The sequence below is a fragment of the Somniosus microcephalus genome, chromosome 8 (assembly GCF_052327205.1).
Source record: "Somniosus microcephalus isolate GS21.2 chromosome 8, FLI_Smic_1.0, whole genome shotgun sequence".
Lineage (NCBI taxonomy): Eukaryota > Metazoa > Chordata > Chondrichthyes > Squaliformes > Somniosidae > Somniosus > Somniosus microcephalus.
The window spans coordinates 243,139,335-243,159,863 of record NC_140994.1 but is presented as its reverse complement, the minus strand read 5'-3'; the positions used below and the strand labels follow the sequence as shown (position 1 = coordinate 243,159,863).

The window sequence follows — 20,529 nt, the reverse complement described above, 5'->3', positions numbered from 1 at the left end:
TTGCCTCTGCTGCTTTGCTTTTTCCCATCTCTCTTTGCCCCTCTGATGAACCTTTAACTTTTTCTGTATATTTTTCTGTTCCTCCCAGAGAGCTCCTTCCCCTTCCTCTCGGCAGGGTTTGTAAAGTTTATTTTTCCTCTTTATATCAGTTTTAATTTGTTTGTTGAACTATTTTGGGTCTGGTCTGAGCTGATTAGTTTTGGGTCTGTGTTTCCTGGGCCCAGCTTGCTGTATTCTGGCTCCATATTGTAAAATTGCAATCTTGTTTTTCTGATTTTGGTTCTGAACTGCTACTGCAGGCCTGAAAGTGTTAATCTTCAGCCAAAGTGAGTCATAAAAGTGAAACTAACATTGTCACTCCCTGCACGGACTGTTTATAAGAGTTTCACTTCCTGCTCTGGCTCCTCGCTCTCTCTGGTGCTGTGTGAAAACTCTTCAGGTGCTGTAGCAATGGAGCCCGGAGCTTTAGAGGCTGAATTAACCTGTGCTGTGTGTCTCCACGTGTACCAGGATCCTGTGGCATTAGCCTGTCTGCACAGTTTCTGTTTGAAATGTATTGAGGGAGTTTGGGCCCAGGCAGCAGGCCCAGGAGGCTTTGAGTGTCCTCAGTGTCGCCGGAAATTCAACCCCAGGCCCAGACTGGAGAGAAACTTCACGCTGTGTAATATAGTGGAAAAATACAACCGCTCACAGCCTGCTGCTGATTCAGCCCGTGTCATGTGTGATAACTGCATCGAGAATCCAACCCCAGCTGTGAAGACGTGTCTGAAATGTGAAACATCTTTTTGCTCCCTTCATTTAAAGCCACATTTACTGAAAGAGGCCTACAAAGATCACACCCTAATCGAACCCGTGACTGACCTTACAGAGAGACAGTGTCTGGAACATAAGAAGATCCTTGAATTCTACTGTAAAGATGATGAAGAGTGTGTGTGTGCTTCCTGTACAATAATAGGGAAACATAAACCCCACACACTGCTGAGCCTAGATCAGGCACACGCTGCAATTAAGGTGAGTGACACAATTCCCGATATTAAATACAGTGAGCGCGAGTTTTCCTTTTTTTAATTATTCGTTCCTGGGAAGTGGGCATCGCTGGCAAGGCCAGCATTTATTGCCCATCCCTAGTTGCCCGTGAGAAGGTGGTGGTGAGCCATCTTCTTGAACCGCTGCAGTCCGTGTGGTGAAGGTACTGCCATAGTGGTGTTAGTGGGGGAGTTCCAGGATTCTGATCCAGCGACGATGAAGGAACAGCGATATATTCCCAAGTCAGGTGGGACAGGACATACCCACTGGCTGCAGACAGTGCTGCTTTAGCCCAGTGTTTTTTGTTGCTCTGGGTCTGGGTGTTTGTTTTCTGTCAGTCAGATTTACTCCCTCCCCTTTCTCTTACAGTCTGTCTGAGAGAGCAGGGTGGGCACTGGGAGGGGTGTGAGAGTGGCCCCGGGTGACTGCCCCTCACCCACACTCAGCCCCTCCTGGGTAGGGCACTGTAGAGCTCAGTAATTCACTGTGTGGGCACCTGTGAGAACTGGCACTCCATGGCATAGGGCTGGAGAGCAGAGCATGTTGTGGCCCTGTGTAACGCTGGGGGATTCTGCCCTCTGAGCAGCAGGGAGAGGACCATCACCGGTGGGGGAGTGAGGGACACCCACAGGGGGAGACTCAGGGGCTGGGTGGAGAAACTGTTCCTCACAACAAGAGGGAATTGCTGTTTGAGAAATGCTGGTGTGTTGGAGTCTGTTTCCCTTTTCCCGCGGCTGATTGCTGGAAATGGAGGAGCTGAGTCGCTGTGAAAATGCAGCACACGGTGTGTCACTGAAAAGAAGCCGGTGTGTGTGAGCTCACTCAGTTTATACAGGGCAGGAGCCTCTTTACTGAGAGACACAGAAGGCAATATTTCTGCTCAGGGTCCAGACACTGAGGCCCCAAGATTCACGGGAAGGCAGGGAGGGAGCAGGGGGCCTGTCAGTGACCGGGAAACACGGAAATTCCGGGAACACAGAGGTCCGGCCCAATTTAATGTCAGGACATCATTAGAATTGTTTTACTCTGTTTCCCTCCCAGCAGCGGAGCCACACGGAGAGGCTGAGCACTGCCGGGCGGGAAATCCTGCGGGACAAGGCAGGAGCCGGGGAACGCTGATGACGGGGAATCAAAGATCAGGGCTTGTGGGGGTGGGCTCGGAGCACAGCGGAGAGATTGTGGGCGGGTGAGAGAAGGCAGGAGAGAGAGATGGCGGGGAGAGAGAGCGGGCGGGGGAGAGAGAGATGGCGGGGGAGAGAATGATGGTGGAGGAGAGAGATTCACCGAGGGGCACGACGCTGCCCAACGTGCCAGCGAGCAATAAGTTCAAGGGTCAACCGCGGGAATATAGGGTCTTGGTTAATATCTGACAGCAGTGATTGTTTAGGTTGCAAGCATAAAATATCCATAATCGTTGTCCAAATCAGTGCTACAGTCTCACTAAATGATTTATTTTAAAGAATAATGGGGGAGCAATTGGGTGGCGCCCCCTTTGGAGCACTCACGTCGCCGGGTCGTTAATTTTAGCCCCTCAAAAAGGTTATTGCTCCCGCGCCGGAAATGGAATGGTAACGCCCCCAGCAGGAGGCGGGTCTACTGGAAGCGCTCCCCCTCCCTCTGGGGGTGCTCCCATTTAGTATCGTGGTGCCACGTGTAACAGCGCCACGAGCGTTGGCACATAGCGAGGCGGGACTGCAGGCCTCCCACCCCTGTTTAAAGGGGAGGGCACCGGGGCCCTGCTGGACCACCGGGCAGCGGGGTGTCGGCAAAAGAGCCCGGCACTCAAGAGGAGTCACAGTCTCAGAGGATGGCCTTCGTGAATTTGAGAAGAACCATTTCGGTACTGGGGCAGGGGCAGAAACCTGTTTGGAGGGATTCAAACATGGAGTTCCAGGAAAGATGGGCACGGTTTTGGAAGGTGACAACACGTTCCAGGACTTTGGAGAGGAAAGGGAGGTTGGAGATGGGGAGGTAGTTTTGCAAGGACGGAGGGGTCAAGGGTTGATGTTTTGAGGAGAGGGGTGATGACGGCAGATTTGAAGGAGAGGGGGACAGTACCTGAGGAGAGAGAACCGTTAACAATATCAGCTAACATGGGAGCCAGAAAAGGAAGTTGTGTGGTCAGCAGTTTAGTAGGGATAGAGTCGAGGGAGCAGAAAGTGGGTCTCATGGACAAGATGAGGTCGGCGAGGTCAGGAGGGGAGATCAGAGAGAAACTGGAGAAAGATGTGAGTTCAGGGCTCGGGCAGGGGGGAACTTGAGAGGAAGTTTGGCCCGGTGGGCTTGGGGAAGGAGGGAAGTGACAGAGGCAGCTGTTTGGATAGTCTCAATCTTAGAGACAAAGAAGTTCACGAGCTCCTCGCACTTGTTAGTGGAGTTGAGGGTGGAGGAGACGGGAAGAAGGGTTTAAAAAGAGAGTTTGCAGCAGAGAAAAGAAGCTGGGCGTTATCTTTGCATTCCAAAATAATCCTGGAAAAGGAAGCAGCTTTTTCAGATGAGAGCAGGACCCGATAGTGCTTTATGTGTTCCAGCCAGATCTGGCAGTGAATCCTAAGGCAGTTGTCCGCCATATCCGTTCAAGTCTGCGTCCCTTGGACTTAAGGGAGCGGTGATGAGGGCCGTACTGGGGGAACGGCCAGGGTGAGAGAGATAGTAATAGTTTTAATAGGGACTCGGGCATCAAAGGGGGCGGTGATGGTGTGATTAAACAGATCGGTAGCTGCAGAAATAACATGGTGAATGGAGGGCCAAAGGCTGGACAGTAGGGATTTTGGAAGTGCAGTTGTAAGTGAGTTGGGAGAGAGTTTTTTCAAGGGGCGGACACAGAAGGAGGGTCTTGAGGGAAGTGGCGGTAGGGATTGTGGATGCATTGGTAATAATTTTCCAAAACTCCCTGGACTCGGCAATGGTCCTGGCAGACTGGAAAACTGCTAATGTAACACCCTTATTTAAAAAGGGCAGTAGACAGAAGGCTGTAAACTATAGACCGGTTAGCCTAACATCTGTGGTAGGTAAAATTTTGGAGTCCATTATTAAGGAGACAGTAACAGGACATTTGGATAATCATAATTTAATAGGACAAAGTCAGCATGGTTTTATGAAGGGGAAGTCATGTTTGACAAATTTGCTGGAGTTCTTTGAGGAAGTAACATATAGGGTGGATAAAGGGGAACCAGTGGACGTAGTGTATTTAGACTTCCAAAAGGCATTTGACAAGGTGCCACACAAAAGATTATTGCTTAAGATAAAAAATCACGGGATTGGGGGTAATATTCTGGCATGGATAGAGGATTGGCTATCTAACAGAAGGCAGAGAGTTGGGATAAATGGTTCATTCTCAGACTGGCAATCAGTAACTAGTGGTGTTCCACAGGGGTCAGTGCTGGGTCCCCAACTCTTTACAATCTATATTAACGATTTGGAGGAGGGGACCGAGTGTAACATATCAAAGTTTGCAGATGATACTAAGATGGGGTGGAAAGTAGTGAGTGAGGAGGACATAAAAAACCTTCAAGGGGACATAGACAGGCTAAGTAAGTGGGCAGAGATTTGGCAGATGGAATACAATACTGGAAAGTGTGAGGTTATGCACTTTGGCAGGAAAAATCGTAGAGCAAGTTATTATCTTAATGGCAAGAAACTGGAAAGTACTGAAGTACAAAGGGATCTGGGGGTCCTGGTGCACGAAACTCAAATGGTTAGTATGCAGGTGCAGCAAGTGATTAAGAAGGCCAATGGAATGTTGGCTTTCATTGCTAGGGGGATAGAATATAAAAATAGGGAGGTGTTGCTTCAGTTGTACAAGGTATTGGTGAGACCGCACCTGGAATACTGCGTACAGTTTTGGTGTCCATACTTAAGAAAGGACATACTTGCTCTCGAGTCAGTACAAAGAAGGTTCACTCGGTTAATCCCGGGGATGAGGGGATGGACATATGAGGAGAGGTTGAGTAGATTGGGACTCTACTCATTGGAGTTCAGAAGAATGAGAGGCAATCTTATTGAAACATATAAGATTGTGAAGGGGTTGGATCGGGTGGATGCAGGGAAGATGTTCCCGATGATGGGTGAAACTAGAACTAGGGGGCATAGTCTTAGAATAAGGGGCTGCTCTTTCAAAACTGAGATGAGGAGGAACTACTTCACTCAGAGGGTGGTAGGTCCATGGAATATGCTGCCCCAAAAAGCTGTAGAAGCTACATCATTACATAAATTTAAAACAGAAATAGACAGTTTCCTAGAAGTAAAGGGAATTAAGGGTTACGGGGAGCGGGCAGGAATTTGGACATGAGTCTAGGTTCGGATCGGACATGGCCCTGTGGGTAGCGGAGCGGGCCCAGGGGCCGTGTAGCCTGATCCTGCTCCTATTTCGTGTGTCTAATTCTGTTAGATTCAGGAGATGGTTCTGTGATAATGGATTGGCAGTTAGGATCAGATCAGCCATGATCTTATTGAATGGCGGAGCAGGCTCGAGGGGCCGATTGGCCTACTCCTGCTCCTATTTCTTATGTTCTTATGTTCTTATAGAGTTGCGGGGGGAAGGAGACAGGGGTGGAAGGCGGATGTGGGTGGACAGCGATACGAGGAAGTGGTCAGAGATGGCCTTATCTGTCATTGACACGATGGGAGTAGCGAGGCCACGTGAGATGGCCAGGTCAAATCATAAAATGGCCATGAATGGGTTGAAGCCGAGCCTTTGAGAGGCAAAGTCTTGGTCCAAATCGTCACCACGCTGTGACATTTGATGTCTACTGATGTCTGCAGATGAGGTCTGGAACTCTATAAACAGTGCTGGATCTCCGCCCGCACCAACACTTTTCCAGCAGAGGTCGCTCCGTAACTCTGTGAAACCACTTTTATGTCAAGGCTACTCTCGGTAATCCTGCACCATTAACACTCGCAGTCCTGAAAAACAGAAAATCCACTGTGGCTCTTCTAGAGAGTCCAAGGGGTTAATTCGTCAATTCATGATTTCCTTCTGTCACCCTGGGGAAATATCCACTCAAATTAAGAAACTTCAAATTTAACAAAGCCCAAAACCTGTTTCCATTTAGCAATGTGAAAGTTGTTGCTTGGTGAATTAAAGCAGCTGTCAGCGGAAGGGGTTAAGTGCTTTGTGTGTTTATAAGGAGGCGGAGCCAGATATGGTCAGACTGGCGCAGCTTGTGTAACACAGCTTTCACCTGAAGCTCAAAACATCGCCCAGAGAAAAGGAACCAAACTCCAAAAGTCTCAATGCCGTCAAAACCTGCACAAAGATCCTGATACAATTCAATTCTGGATTAACTTTAAACACAGTCTTGTCAGGAAAGGCAGCTTTTCAGTTGGTTCATCTCATTTAAACTGCAGAAAGCAAGAGCAGTTTTGAGCTGTAATCCGATTCAAACAAAGTGCTTTGAAGAAGTTCCAATTGATGAACAACCCGACCCCGTCCTGCAACTGGAACTTGGGATTCTTCAAAGCTGCATTTTATCTTCTTTTGTAGAAAAACTCTTTGGGGGGAAAATTGGGCTGGTTTGCACCACTCGTTAGCGCCCGGGCACGGCGCTGCTAACGCCTCCCGTGAAATTCAGCGGGTGGTTAGCGGCGGCGGTAGCCTATAGCGCCCCGCGAAGCTGCACCGCCGGCAATTACATCATCGCCGTACACAGCGCCCCGCTCGCGCTCCGGCCGCAAACTTCCCTTTCACCCCCTGACCTATCGCCGGACGATGTGTCCGACAGGATCAGGGGGCGTTTCTGCAGCGGAGGTGATGCTACTTAAAGGCCGGGTGTCGGGCGGCCATTTGTATTTTGGCCGACTGCCAGCACCTGCCCCCTTTCCCTTTGTTTCTCGGGGTGCCGGCCGTGATCACTCCTCTTGAGTGCCGGGCTGTTTTCACCCACCCCGCTCCCCGGGGGTCCAGCAGGGCCCCGGTGCGCGCAGCGCTAGGCCCCTCCCCTTTAATCAGGGGGGAGGCGAACAATGACGCGGTGCTACGAGCTGCCATGCGTGGCGCTGCTACACGTAGCGCCGTGAAATTCAGTCGTGGCTCCCCAAGCAGGAGGGGGAGTACTTTCCAGTAGCACACCACCTCCTGCTGGGGGCGCTACCACTGAATTTATGAATTCAAAACAGAAGGACTCAATATCTCAAAACTAATACCCGCATGTGTACACACACAGAGAAAGCAATGAACAAACTGAAGACAGCCTATGCTTATAGAAAAGACATTGATTAAAATGTTTGAAATGTTCCCAACATGATGGACAAGACGACAGAGGGTTAAACTGCTTTTCGCTCTGTGAAGGGAAAAGGGGGCGGAGCTGACACCACAAACAAACATCACACAGACACATTGTTAAGAGAGACTTTGAAACAAAAGGAAAGCTGCAGCTTGTTAAACATTCGTAGCATTCTTAATGTCAAGCCCTCAGCCAATGGGGACGGTAGGATAGTGATTATGTTACTGGACCAGTAATCCAGATGCCTGGATTTATAATCCCGAGATGTGGTCCAAATCCCACCATGGCAGTTTGTGAATTTGAATTTAAATAAATAAATCGGGAATAAAAAGCTATCGGATAGTCGTAAAAATCCAACTGGTTCACCAATGTCCTTTAGGGAAGGAAATCTGCCGTTGTTATGTCCGCGTATAAATAAAACACGGACTGCAGGAGAACGGTGTAACAGGTGTTTACTGAACGTAGGGTATACTGGAACTAACTGTACAGATTACTACTCAGTGTTATATACAGGTGTGGTCACTGATGGTACTGCAGTATACAGGGGCTGTAAAAGATAGTTCCTCCCTTAAAGGTACATACATTACAATTCCTCCCCTTTTAGATTAACAGTACCATAACATTCATTAAACAATTAAATAATAACTAATTACAATTACAATTTTGTACAATATACATTAGCTGAAAATAATCTCTTATAAATTCAGCCTTTGGGGAGGCTTCCTGATCCTTTCTGGATAGCGCCTTTCTCGAGTGTCTTGCTCTTGCGGCAGAGGCGATTCTGGCCCCTTATCATTGGTTGGTTCATCAGCTTCCGACGCTACTGTTTCTGAGGTAGATGCAACCGGTACTTCGGGCTCATCACCAGGTACGTATGAGCGAGGCATGGGGTTGACTTGTTCATGTGACTCTAGGATCTGGTCAGCATGGCGTCTCACGATGCTCTCTCGAACGTCCACTGTGTACATTAGTGGTCCCTGCTGTGTGCATATCGTTCCTGGCTGCCAGTTTTCTGTTCGGTAGTCGCGGGCCAAGACTGGTTGCCCTACCTTGAAGCTCCTTGTTGGCTTCTCATTGATGTGCTGGAATTGCTTGTTTTCCACATCTCATCGTACATTTGGTTTGAGTAAATCCAGGCGAGATCTTAACCTTCGGTTAAAGAACATCATGGCTGGGGCCTGGTTGGTGACTGCATGTGTCGCATTCCGGTAGGCTAATAGGAAAGTGTCCACCTTGTGTTGCAGTGGAATGTTGTCGTTATACATCACCTTTATTGCTTTTTTAAAGGTTTGTATGAACCTCTCAGCCAATCCATTTGTGGCTGGATGATATGGGGCGGATGTGTAATGCTTTACCCCATTATTTCTCAAGAACCTCCGGAAATCTTCGGACACAAACTGTGGTCCATTATCGGAACAAATCTGTTCTGGCAAGCCATTCCTGGCAAAAATGGTCCGTAGGACTGCAATAGTTTTCTCCGTGGTGGTGGAGGACATTTTGATGACCTCTGGCCATTTCGAGTGTGCATCCACGGCTATTAAAAACATTGAGTCCATGAATGGACCAGCAAAATCAATATGCACCCGTTGCCATGGAGATGAGGGCCACTCCCATGGGTGTAGATGGGCCTGTGGTGGTGCATTTTGGACTTTCTGGCATCCTGCGCAGCTCTTGGTCATTTCCTCGATTCCTTTATCGATTCCCGGCCACCACACAAACGCCCTGGCTAGGCTCTTCATTTTTACCCCTCCCAGATGACCCTCATGAAGCTCATTGAGCACTCTATCTCTCAACTTGGGTGCAATTACCACTCGGGATCCACACATCAAGGTCCCCCAGCACACTGACAGCTGTTCTCTCCTTGACGAGAATGCTGGTAAGTGAGTCGCCATGTGCTGGCCATCCCTTCACCGTCAAATCATATACCCGAGAAAGTGTCAGGTCATTTCGGGTTTCCTTCTCTATACTTGCATTTGTTACGGGTAGATATTCGACTATAGTTGAATGGAATATTTCAATAGGATCCACTGCAGGTGCTTCCTCCACCGTAGGCAGTGGCAGGCGTGATAGCCCATCAGCGTTTCCATGCTGTTTCGTGCCCTTATACTCAATTTCGTATTGATGTGCCCCTAGATAAAGGGACCATCTTTGCAGCCATTGCACAGTCATCACTGGAACGCCCTTCTTTGGGTTAAAGATGGAGACAAGAGGCTGGTGATCAGTCAGCAAGGTGAATTTCTGCCCGTGCAGATAGTGATTGAACTTCTTCACCCCCCAAACTTGGCTGAGGGCCTCCCTGTCAATCTGGGCATAGTTACGCTCGGCTGAGGTTAATGAACGTGACGCAAAGGCTATTGGCCTCTCTGAGCCGTCAAGGAATTTGTGCAACAGCACCGCTCCAACGCCGTAGGGTGACGCATCACATGCCAACCGAATTGGTAGTGTTGGATTGTAATGGGCCAATATTTCTTTTGAAGTGATTAGGGTTTTGCTTTTCTGGAAAGCACGCCTACATTCGTCACTCCATTTCCATGCTACTCCAGTTTTGCAGTCGGGCATTCAGTGGGTGTAGTATAGTGGACAAATTTGGCAAGAACTTATGGTAGTAGTTTACCAGCCCGAGGAACGACCTCAGTTATGACACATTTTCCGGTGCTGGAGCCTTGACTACTGCCTCAATCTTGTCTGGGGACTTATGTAACCCCTCTTCATCAATCACGTGGCCACAATACGAGCTTTGTTTCCTGAAAAACTCGCATTTGGGGCGGTTGGCTCGGAGCCCATATTCCTGTAATCTAGTGAGCACCTGCTCCAGGTTGGCAAGGTGATCACTGTCATTTTCGCCCGTAACCAGGATGTCGTCCAAATAACACTGGGTTCCTGGGATCCCTTGCAGGACTTGTTCCATCGCCCTCTGCCAAATAGCCGGAGCTGATGCTACCCCGAATATCAGCCGGTTGTATTGCTGGAGACCTTTATGAGTGTTGATTTTGAGGTATTTTTTTGATGCTTCTTCGAGCTCCATTTGCAGATATGCTTGGGCCAGATCAATCTTAGTGAAGCATTTCCCTCCAGATAGTGAGGCGAAAATATCTTCAATCCGCGGACGTGGATATTGCACGGTGTGAAGGACTGGGTTCACAGTTACCTTAAAGTCCCCACAGATGCGAACCTTCTTTGGCTCCCCAGGCATGCTGCTCAACGACTTTTTCATTACAGGAACGATGGGTGTGGCCCACCCGCTCCAGTCCAACTTGGACAGTACACCTGAATGTTCCAGACTCTCCAGCTCTGATTCGACGGCTGGGCGCATGGCATAAGGTACCGGTCTGGCCTTAAAAATTTTGGGTTTGCGTTTTCTTCAATTTTGATCGTTGCAGTTATGCCTTTTAGTGTTCCAAGTCCTTGCTGGAACACTTCTTTCGCATCAGTTAGGATCTTTGACAGTCGCCCAGGTGTGACGTCGTCATCCTTTTTGTCAGCCACAGTCAGTGCCTGAATGGAATGCCAATCCAATTGTATTTTCCGGATCCATTCATGTCCCAGTAATGGTGGTCCTCCATCTTGTAATATATACAGATCCAGTTTCTGTATTTCCTTACCGTTGTATTTAACGGGCACCCTTATTTTTCCTTTGGGGTAGACTTTTTGCCCCGTATACGTCTTCAAGATAATTTTTGTGTCTCTCAAGGGTACATGTGAGAATAGCCACTCATAGTCTCGTCGATTCATGACTGTTAGGGCTGATCCTGTGTCCAATTCCATCTTTACCTGGGACCCTGCTATCATGAGAGTGACCCAAATGGTTCGGTGATCCTCCTTTGCGATCACATTGTGTAACTTCAGACAACTTAGTCTCCTGCTTTTGGAGTCGTTATCACTCTTTTGATCTTCTGAACTACTGTCCGTCATCTTCTGTACTTTCTTGTACTTTTCTTTAGTAGTTCTTTTAGTGTTGGTTTTCTTTCCTGACCTGCAGACTCGTGCTATGTGTCCTACTTTTCCACACTGTCTGCACACTTTGTCCTTAAACCAACAATCCTTCTGGTCGTGGGTTGTTCTGCCGCAGCGATAGCACTTCTCTGCTCCATATGCCATTTCATTGGTGCTATATTCTTGCGGCTTCTGTTGTATTTCTGCAGCGCCCGTGCTGCTGCTTCATAGGATACCGCAACGCTGAAAGCTCAGCGTAAGGTCCCTTTCCGATAGAAGTCGTTTCTGGGTTCCTTCACTCTGGAGCCCGCAGACAAACGTATCCCTTAAGGTATCTGCCAGTCCTGCTCCAAACTGGCAGTGTTTTGATAATTTGCGTAGTTCCGTGAGATAACCAGCATTACTTTCATCTTTGTGCTGGTTTCTTTTATGGAACTTGAATTTTTCTGCTATCAGCAGCGGTGTAGGGTTTAGGTGTTCCTGTAATATAGTGACAATATCCTCAAAACTTTTCTCCATTGGTTTAGTTGGGGTTATTAAATTCCGTAATAGGCCGTATGTTCTCGCGCCCATCAGATTCAACAATACCGACGCCTTCTTCTCATCGGACACCTCATTTGCCTTGCAGTACACTTCAATCCTCTCAACATATGTAGCCCAGTCTTCGACTTCATTGTCGAAAACAATGATACTGCCACTCTTCGGCATCTTGGGTGTGGTTTAAAATGGCGCCTCCCGCGCTTTTCCTTCTTCCTCAATGGTTCAAAATGGCGCCTCCCGCGCTTTTCCTTCTTCCCCCGCTGCTGCCAATGCTGCTCCTAGCGTTTCTTATGGTAATGGCGGCGCCCTGTGGATTTCGCGCACTTCCCCTGCGCTGCTGCCAATGCCGCTCTCGGCGGTCCTCGTGGCAAATGGCGGCGCCTTGCGGCTTTCTGCGCATCTCTCTCTCTTCCTCTCTTCAACGCTGCCCTCTGCGTGTCTCTTTTTCTTTCCCTCTTCAACGCTGCCCGGCTCCTGAACACTGGCCGCGCCCTGTGCGCTCCACCCTCTCTCTCTCTTTCTTCCCGTCGACGCTGCTCGGCCCTCTTACTGTGCCGCTCGGTCGAGCTCTAGCCCGCCGCAGTCCGGGAAGGGTCAGCGCACTATCTGCTACCAGCCCGATTTGCTGGACCACCTCGACTGGAGAACCAAGCCCGGCTCTCGACAGTCTCCCCCGTGATTCTCTAATCTCCGATGGATTACTGGGCGTTGCCCGCGGTTGACGCCCATTGCTCTGGCTTCGACCTCCAAGATGCTGCTCTTCAGGGACGAATCCCCGTGAGGTGATGCAGAACTGCAGGTGAGTTCGAACCTGCTCGTCGCCACTGTTACGTCCGCATATAAATAAAACACGGACTGCAGGAGAACGGTGTAACAGGTGTTTACTGAACGTAGGGTATACTGGAACTAACTGTACAGATTACTACTCAGTGTTATATACAGGTGTGGTCACTGCTGGTACTGCAGTATACAGGGGCTGTAAAAGATAGTTCCTCCCTTAAAGGTACATACATTACAGCCGTCCGTACCCGGTCTGGCCTATATGTGACTCCGGACAAACAGCAATTTGGTTGACACTTCACTACCCACAACAAAATGAAGCCTCTCGTTAGCGCCTGGGCGAAATTTAGGAGGTGGTTAGCAGCCATGCGTAGTGTACTACTTCCAGTTCTGGTCAGTCCAACAACAAGTACTGTGTCCAGTTCTGGTCAGACCAACCTCGAGTCCTGTGTCCAGTTCTAGTCAGTCCCACCTCGAGTACTGCGCCCAGTTCTGGTCAGTCCCACCTCGAGTGCTGTGTCCAGTTCTGGTCAGTCTCACCATGAGTACTGCGTCCAGTTCTGGTCAGTCCCACCATGAGTACTGCGTCCAGTTCTGGTCAGTCCCACCTCAAGTACTGTGTCCAGTTCTGGTCAGACCCACCTCGAGTACTGTGTCCAGTTCTGGTCAGACCCACCTCGAGTACTGTGTCCAGTTTTGGTCAGACCCACCTCGAGTACTGTGTCCAGTTTTGGTCAGACCCACTTCGAGTAATGTGTCCAGTTTTGGTCAGTCCCACCTCGAGTACTGTGTCAAGTTCTGGTCAGACCCATCTCGAGTATTTTGTCCAGCTCTGGTCAGACCCACCTCGAGTAATGTGTCCAGTTCTGGTCAGACCCATCTGGAGTATTTTGTCCAGTTCTGGTCAGACCCACCTCGAGTACTGTGTCCAGTTCTCATCAGACCCACCTCGAGTACTGTGTCCAGTTTTGGTCAGACCCACTTCGAGTAATGTGTCCAGTTTCGGTCAGACCCACCTCGAGTACTGTGTCCAGTTCTGGTCAGTCCCAGCTCCAGTACTGTGCCCAGTTCTGGTCAGACCCACCTCGAGTTCTGTGTCCAGTTCTGGTCAGTCCCACCTTGAGTACTGTGTCCAGTTCTGGTCAGACCCACCTCGAGTACTGTGTCCAGTTCTGGTCAGTCTCACCTCGAGCACTGTGTCCAGTTTTGGTCAGTCTCACCTCGAGCACTGTGTCCAGTTCTGGTCAGTCCCACCTCGAGTACTGTGTCCAGTTCTGGTCAGTCTCACCTCGAGCACTGTGTCCAGTTCTGGTCAGTCCCACCTCGAGTACTGTGTCCAGTTCAAGTCAGACCCACCTCGATTACTGTGTCCAGTTCTGGTCAGACCCACCTCGAGTACTGTGTCCGGTTCTGGTCAGACCCACCTCGAGTACTGTGTCCAGTTCTGGTCAGTCTCACCTCGAGCACTGTGTCCAGTTCTGGTCAGTCCCACCTCGAGTACTGTGTCCAGTTCTGGTCAGACCCACCTCGAGTACTGTGTCCGGTTCTGGTCAGACCCACCTCGAGTACTGTGTCCGGTTCTGGTCAGTCCCACCTCGAGTACTGTGTCCGGTCCTGTTCAGTCCCACCTCGAGTACTGTGTCCAGTTCTGGTCAGTCCCACCTCGAGTACTGTGTCCAGTTCTGGTCAGTCCCACCTCGAGTACTGTGTCCAGTCCTGGTCAGTCCCACCTCGAGTACTGTGTCCAGTTCTGGTCAGTCCCACCTCGAGTACTGTGTCCGGTCCTGTTCAGTCCCACCTCGAGTACTGTGTCCAGTTCTGGTCAGTCCCACCTCGAGTACTGTGTCCAGTTCTGGTCAGTCCCACCTCGAGTACTGTGTCCAGTTCTGGTCAGACCCACCTCGAATACTGTGTCCAGTTCTGGGCAGTCCCACCTCGAGTACTGTGTCCAGTTCTGGTGAGTCCCACCTCGAGTACTGTGTCCAGTTCTGGTCAGTCCCACCTCGAGTACTGTGTCCAGTTCTGGTCAGACCCACCTCGAGTACTGTGTCCAGTTCTGGGCAGTCCCACCTCGAGTACTGTGTCCAGTTCTGTTCAGTCCCACCTCAAGTACTGTGTCCAGTTCTGGTCAGTCCCACCTCGAGTACTGTGTCCAGTTCTGGTCAGTCCCACCTCGAGTACTGTGTCCGGTTCTGGTCAGTCCCACCTCGAGTACTGTGTCCAGTTCTGGTCAGTCCCACCTCGAGTACTGTGTCCAGTTCTGGTCAGTCCCACCTCGAGTACTGTGTCCGGTCCTGTTCAGTCCCACCTCGAGCACTGTGTCCGGTCCTGTTCAGTCCCACCTCGAGAGCCGTGATTGAGTCGGCCTCCACCACCCTTTCAGGCAGTGCATTCCTGATACTAACCACTCGTTACATAAAAAAGTTTTTTCTTTTGTTGCCTTTGGTTCTTTTGCCAATCACCTTAAATCTGTGTCCTCTGGTTCTCGACCCTTCCGCCAATGGGAACATTTTCTCTCTATCTACTCTGTCCAGATTCCTTATGATTTTGAACACCTCGATCAAATCTCCTCTCAATCTTCTCTGTTCTAAGGAGAACAAATCCAGCTTCTCCAGTCTATCCACGTAGCTGAAGTCCCTCATCCCTGGAATCATTCTTGTAAATCTTTTCTGCACCCTCTCTAAGGCCTTCACATCCTTCCTAAAGTGCCATGCCCAGAATTGGACACAATACTTCAGTTGAGGCCGAACCAGTTTTTTTATAAAGGTTCTTCATAATTTCCACGCTTTTATACTCTATACCTCTATTCATGAAGCCCAGGATCCCTTAAGCTTTTTTATCTGCTTTCTCAACCTGCCCTGCTACCTTCAATGATTTGTGCACATATACCCCATGGGCTCTCTGTTCATTCACCCCCTTTCAGTCAGCATGTTATTTCCAGACCCGAGGGGAATTGCGAGAGCTGCTCATTGCCCGTGTCCCATTAGGAATACGCAAAGTGTTCTTAGTGTCTCCCATATAGGGTTTGGCAAAAGGCTCAGCGTCCTTGTCTTTACTGGTGTTCACTCTGTCCGAGACCACTTGATAGCTGATGCTGTGCCATTGGTGATCCCCTTACCGATACACATACACGTCAATCGAAGCCCTTTCCCTGCTGGTCCGTGTGTGAACCGCCCCGTGTTGACCATGGCCGGGTCTCATTGCTGGTATAACTCGTGACGACACAGTGCCAGTCGCCCGAGAGGCTTCTCGATTCACCGAGGGGCACGACGCTGCCCAACACGCCAGCGAGCAATAAGGTCATGGGTCAACTGCGGGAATATATCCGAAAGAGGGAATATATGCTCTTGGTGAATATCTGACATCAGTGATTGTTTAGGTTGCAAGTGTAAAATATCTATAATCATTGACTAAATCAGGGCTTCAATCTCACTAAATGATCTAATTTAAAGAATAATGGGGAACAATTGGGTCGCGCCCCCTTTGGAGCATTAACTTCACCTTTTAGCCCCTCAAAAAAGTTATTGTCCTCTTACCGGAGATTGAATGGTAACGCCCCCAGCAGGAGGTGGGGCTACTGGAAGCGCTACCCCTCCCTCTGGGGGGGCTCCCATTCAGTATCGCGGCACCATGTGTAACAGCGCCATGTGTGTCGGCATAGAGCGAGGCGGTACTGCAGGCCTCACTCTCCTGTTTAAAGGGGAGGGGCTCGGCACAGCACGCACCGGGCCCCTGCTGGACCACCGGGGAGCGGGGTGCCTGCAAAAGAGCCCAGCACTCAAGAGGAGTGTCGGGCTGACCGATCGCGGCCGGCACCCCGCAGGAGGAGGCGAGAGGGAGCAGGTGCTGGCAGGCAGCCCAAAATAATTGTCCGCCCGGCACCTGCCCTTTAATTTGAGCCGCCCCGGGCCACACACAGCACCCTGGCCCTGTCGGACAATCTCTTTAACTGAGACAAACCCTGAAAACTACCTGCGAGAGACTCGCTCCGCCTCATCTCCCGAGGTTTCTCTCTCTCTTTTGGAGCTGGCGAGCAGCCAGCAACATGCGAGAGACTCGAGCTTCTCTCTCTCTCTCTCTCTCTCTCTGTGTTGGAGCTGGCGGCTCACAGACTGGTTTGAAATTAACCCTTTCAATCCCACACACACATGTACATTGGGAATTTCCAACTCCAAGTCCTTCTCTTGGTGTTTTTAATGGTTCTCACCTATTTTTATTATTTTTTTACTTCATTGATGGGATGTGGGCGTCGCTGGCTGGCTAGGCCTGCATTTAGTGCCCATCCCTAATTGCCCTTGAGAAGATGGTGGTGAGCCGCCTTCTTGAACCGCTGCAGTCCATATGGCGTAGGTACACCCACAATGCTGTTAGGAAGGGAGTTCCAGGATTTTGGCCCAGCGACAGTGAAGGAACGGCGATACAGGTCCAAGTCAGGATGGTGTGTGGCTTGGAGGGGAACTTGTAGGTGGTGATGTTCCCATGCGTCTGCTGCCCTTGTCCTTCTAAGTGGTAGAGGTCGCGGGTTTGGAAGGTGCTGTTGAAGGAGCTTTGGCGAGTTGCTGCAGTGCATCTTGTAGATGGTACACACTGCAGCCACAGTGCGCCGGTGGTGGAGGGAGTGAATGTTGAAGGTGGTGGATGGAGTGCCAATCAAGCGGGCTGCTTTATCCTGAATGGTGTCGAGCTTCTTGAGTGTTGTTGGAGCTGCACTCATCCAGGCAAGTGGAGAGTATTCCATCACACTCCTGACTTGTGCCTTGTAGATGGTGGAAAGGCTTTGGGGAGTCAGGAGGTGAGAGACTCGCCGCAGAATTCCCAGCCTCTGGCCTGCTCTTGTAGCCACAGTATTTATATAGCTGGTCCAGTTCAGTTTCTGATCAATGGTAACCCCCAGGATGTTGATAGTGGGGGATTCAGCGATGGTAATGCCATTGAATGTCAAGGGGAGATGGTTAGAGTCTCGCTTGTTGGAGATGGTCATTGCCTGGCACTTGTGTGGTGCGAATGTTAGTTGCCACTTGTCAGCCCAAATCTGAATGTTGTCCAGGTCTTGCTGCATATGGACACGGACTGCGTCAGTATCTGACGAGTCTCGAATGGTGCTGAACAGTGTGCAATCATCAGCGAACATCCCCACTTCTGACCTTATGATGGAGGGAAGGTCATTGATGAAACAGCTGAAGGTGGTTGGGCCTAGGACACTGCCCTGAGGAACCCCTGCAGTGATGTCATGTGATTGAGATGAATGACCTCCAACAACCACAGCCAACTTCCTTTGTGCTAGGTATGATTCCAACCAATGGAGAGTTTTCCCCTTGATTCCCATTGACTTCAGTTTTGCTAGGGCTCCTTGATGCCACACTCGATCAAATGCTACCTTGATGTCAAAGGCATTCACTCTCACTCTTGAGTTCAGCTCTTTTGTCCATGTTTGGACCAAGGCTGTAATGAGGTCACGAGCTGAGTGGCCCTGGCGGAACCCAAACTGGGCGTCAGTTAGCAGGTTATTGCTGAGTAAGTGCCGCTTGATAGCACTGTCGATGACACCTTCCATCACTTTGCTGATGATTGAGAGTAGACTGATGGGACGGTAATTGGCCGGGTCGGATTTGTCCTGCTTTTTATAGACAGGACATACTTGGGCAATTTTCCACATTGCCGGGTAGATACCAGTGTTGTAGCTGTACTGGAACAGCTTGGCTAGAGGCGCAGCTAGTTCTGGAGCACAAGTCTTCAGTACTATTGCCAGAATGTTGTCAGGGCCCATAGCCTTTGCAGCATCCAGTGTCTTCAGCCGTTTCTTGACATCACGTGGAGTGAATTGAATGGGCTGAAGACTGGCATCTGTGATGCTGGGGACCTCAGGAGGAGGCCGAGATGGATCATCCACTCGGCACTTCTGGCTGAAGATAGTTGCAAATGCTTCAGCCTTGTCTTTTGCACTCACGTGCTGGGCTCCACCATCATTGAGGATGGGGATATTTTTGGAGCTTCCTCCTCCTGTTAGCTGTTTAATTGTCCACCACCACTCACGACTGGATGTGGCAGGAATGCAGAGCTTTGATTTGATCCGATGGTTGTGAGATCGCTTAGCTCTGTCTATCGCATGTTGCTTCCGTTGTTTGGCATGCAAGTAGTCCTGTGTTGTAGCCTCACCAGGTTGACACCTCATTTTTCGGTATGCCTGGTGCTGTTCCCGGCATGCCCTCCTGCACTCTTCGTTAAACCTCAGGTAGGGAGGGTTCAGGATGTTCCAACTCCCCTCATCCTTTAATCAAAGCAGATAATTCCAAGCTCTGGGTTTTCTGTGACAGTCTCTTAATTAACCATTTGAACCAACACACTGAATCAATTAGAATGATGAGGACAATTATCTGGGCTGTGACAAAACTCACTGATATTATTCTAGCCCCTGGGTGCTGAGCTGTGTTGTTAACCATCTCCCACCATGCAACATTCCCAAGGGTAGACGTCTCCTTTTTGGACGTTGGGATGTTTTACTGCGTTAAAGGCGCTTTATAAATGCAAGTTGTTGTTGTTGGGTTTTCCCTCTCTCCAGATTATCTGATCAGAAGATCGGGGGTTGTCTGGAGGTCTTTGCTTATCTGCCCCATGTGGTCCCAATGTCTCTGGTAGCGGCCAGGCTATCTAATACCCTTTTCTCATTGTTCAGTATAGATGGCGACACAAACATCTCCAAGAGAAAGCTATCAATTAACGATTCTCACCTGCACTTTCCTGACTTTCACTATAATGTACTCGTGGGTGCCCTCACACATCTTTCAACCACCTGGGGCAATGCCCCTCGACCCCATTTGGTGAGGCACTTTCTCTGCTTCCATCACAACCCTTCAATCACTGCCTCTCACACCATTTCACTCATCCTATTAATTACCATTTCATCTCATTCCTGAGCCCTGGAGGAATTTTACTGTCCAATACAATATTATCATCAACCCATAAAACACAGAGTAAACGTTCCCAACTTGGGCCAAGTCATCAACACATTTTTGTTTATTATATCATTTCAAAATTATCCCAAATCCAGAGAGCAGTATTGTGGGACTGGCAGGACTTGTCAATGTAATCCAATCCGGCCAATAACCGCCCCATCAGTCTACTCTCAATCATCAGCAAAGTGATGGATGGTGTCTTCGACAGTGCTATCAAGCGGCCCTTACTCACCAATAACCTGCTCACTGATGCCCAGTTTGGGTTCTGCCAAGACCACTCAGCTCCTGACCTCATTACAGCTTTGGTCCAAACATGGACAAAGGTGCTGAATTCCAGAGGTGAGGTGAGAGTGACTGCCCTTGACATCAAGGCAGCATTTGACCAAGTGTGGCATGAAGGAGCCCTAGTAAAACTGAAGTCAATGGGAATCAGGGGGAAAACTGTCCACTGGCTGGAGTCATACCTAGCACAAAAGAAGATGGTTGTGGTGATTGAAGGTCAATCATCACAGGCCCAGGATATCGCTGCAGGAGTTCTTCAGGGCAGTGTCCAAGGCCCAACCATCTTCAGCTGCTTCATCTATGACCTTCCCTCCAACATAAGGTCAGAAATGGGGATGTTCACTGATGACTGCACAGTGTTCAGTGCCATTCACAACTCCTCAGATAATGAAGCAGTCCATGCCCGCATGCAACAAGACCTGGACGACGTTCAGGCTTTGGCTGATAAGTGGCAGGTAACATTCGTGCCACACAAGAGCCAGGCAATGACTATCTCCAACAAGCGAGAGTCTAACCACCGCCCCTTGACATTCAATAGCATTACCATCGCCGAATCCCCCACCATCAACATCCTGGGCACAACATTGACCAGAAACTTAACTGGACCAGTCACATAAATACTGTGGCAACAAGAGCAGGTCAGAGGCTAGGTATTCTGTGGCGAGTGTCTCACCTCCTGACTCCCAAAAGACTTTCCACCATCTACAAGGCAAAAGTAAGGAATGTGATGGAATACTCTCCACTTGCCTGGATGAGCGCAGCTCCAACAACACTCACGAAGCTCGACACCA

The 20,529-nt window shown here is 49.7% G+C and overlaps 1 protein-coding gene across 3 annotated transcripts in view; it reads left to right on the top strand.

Annotated features, from left to right (window-relative positions):
* The first annotated feature begins 378 nt into the window (after nt 1-378).
* Nucleotides 379-20,529, top strand: part of LOC147114223 (E3 ubiquitin-protein ligase TRIM7-like) — a 65,999-nt gene continuing 45,848 nt past the window's right edge. For 2 of the 3 annotated variants that reach the window (XM_085995892.1, XM_085995893.1), the window contains exon 1: nt 379-1,011. In XM_085995892.1, coding sequence (XP_085852018.1) covers nt 451-1,011 — 561 coding nt within the window. In that variant the 5' untranslated portion in view covers nt 379-450. The remainder of the gene's footprint in view (nt 1,012-20,529) is intronic. The other variant, XM_085995889.1, reaches the window with a different exon arrangement.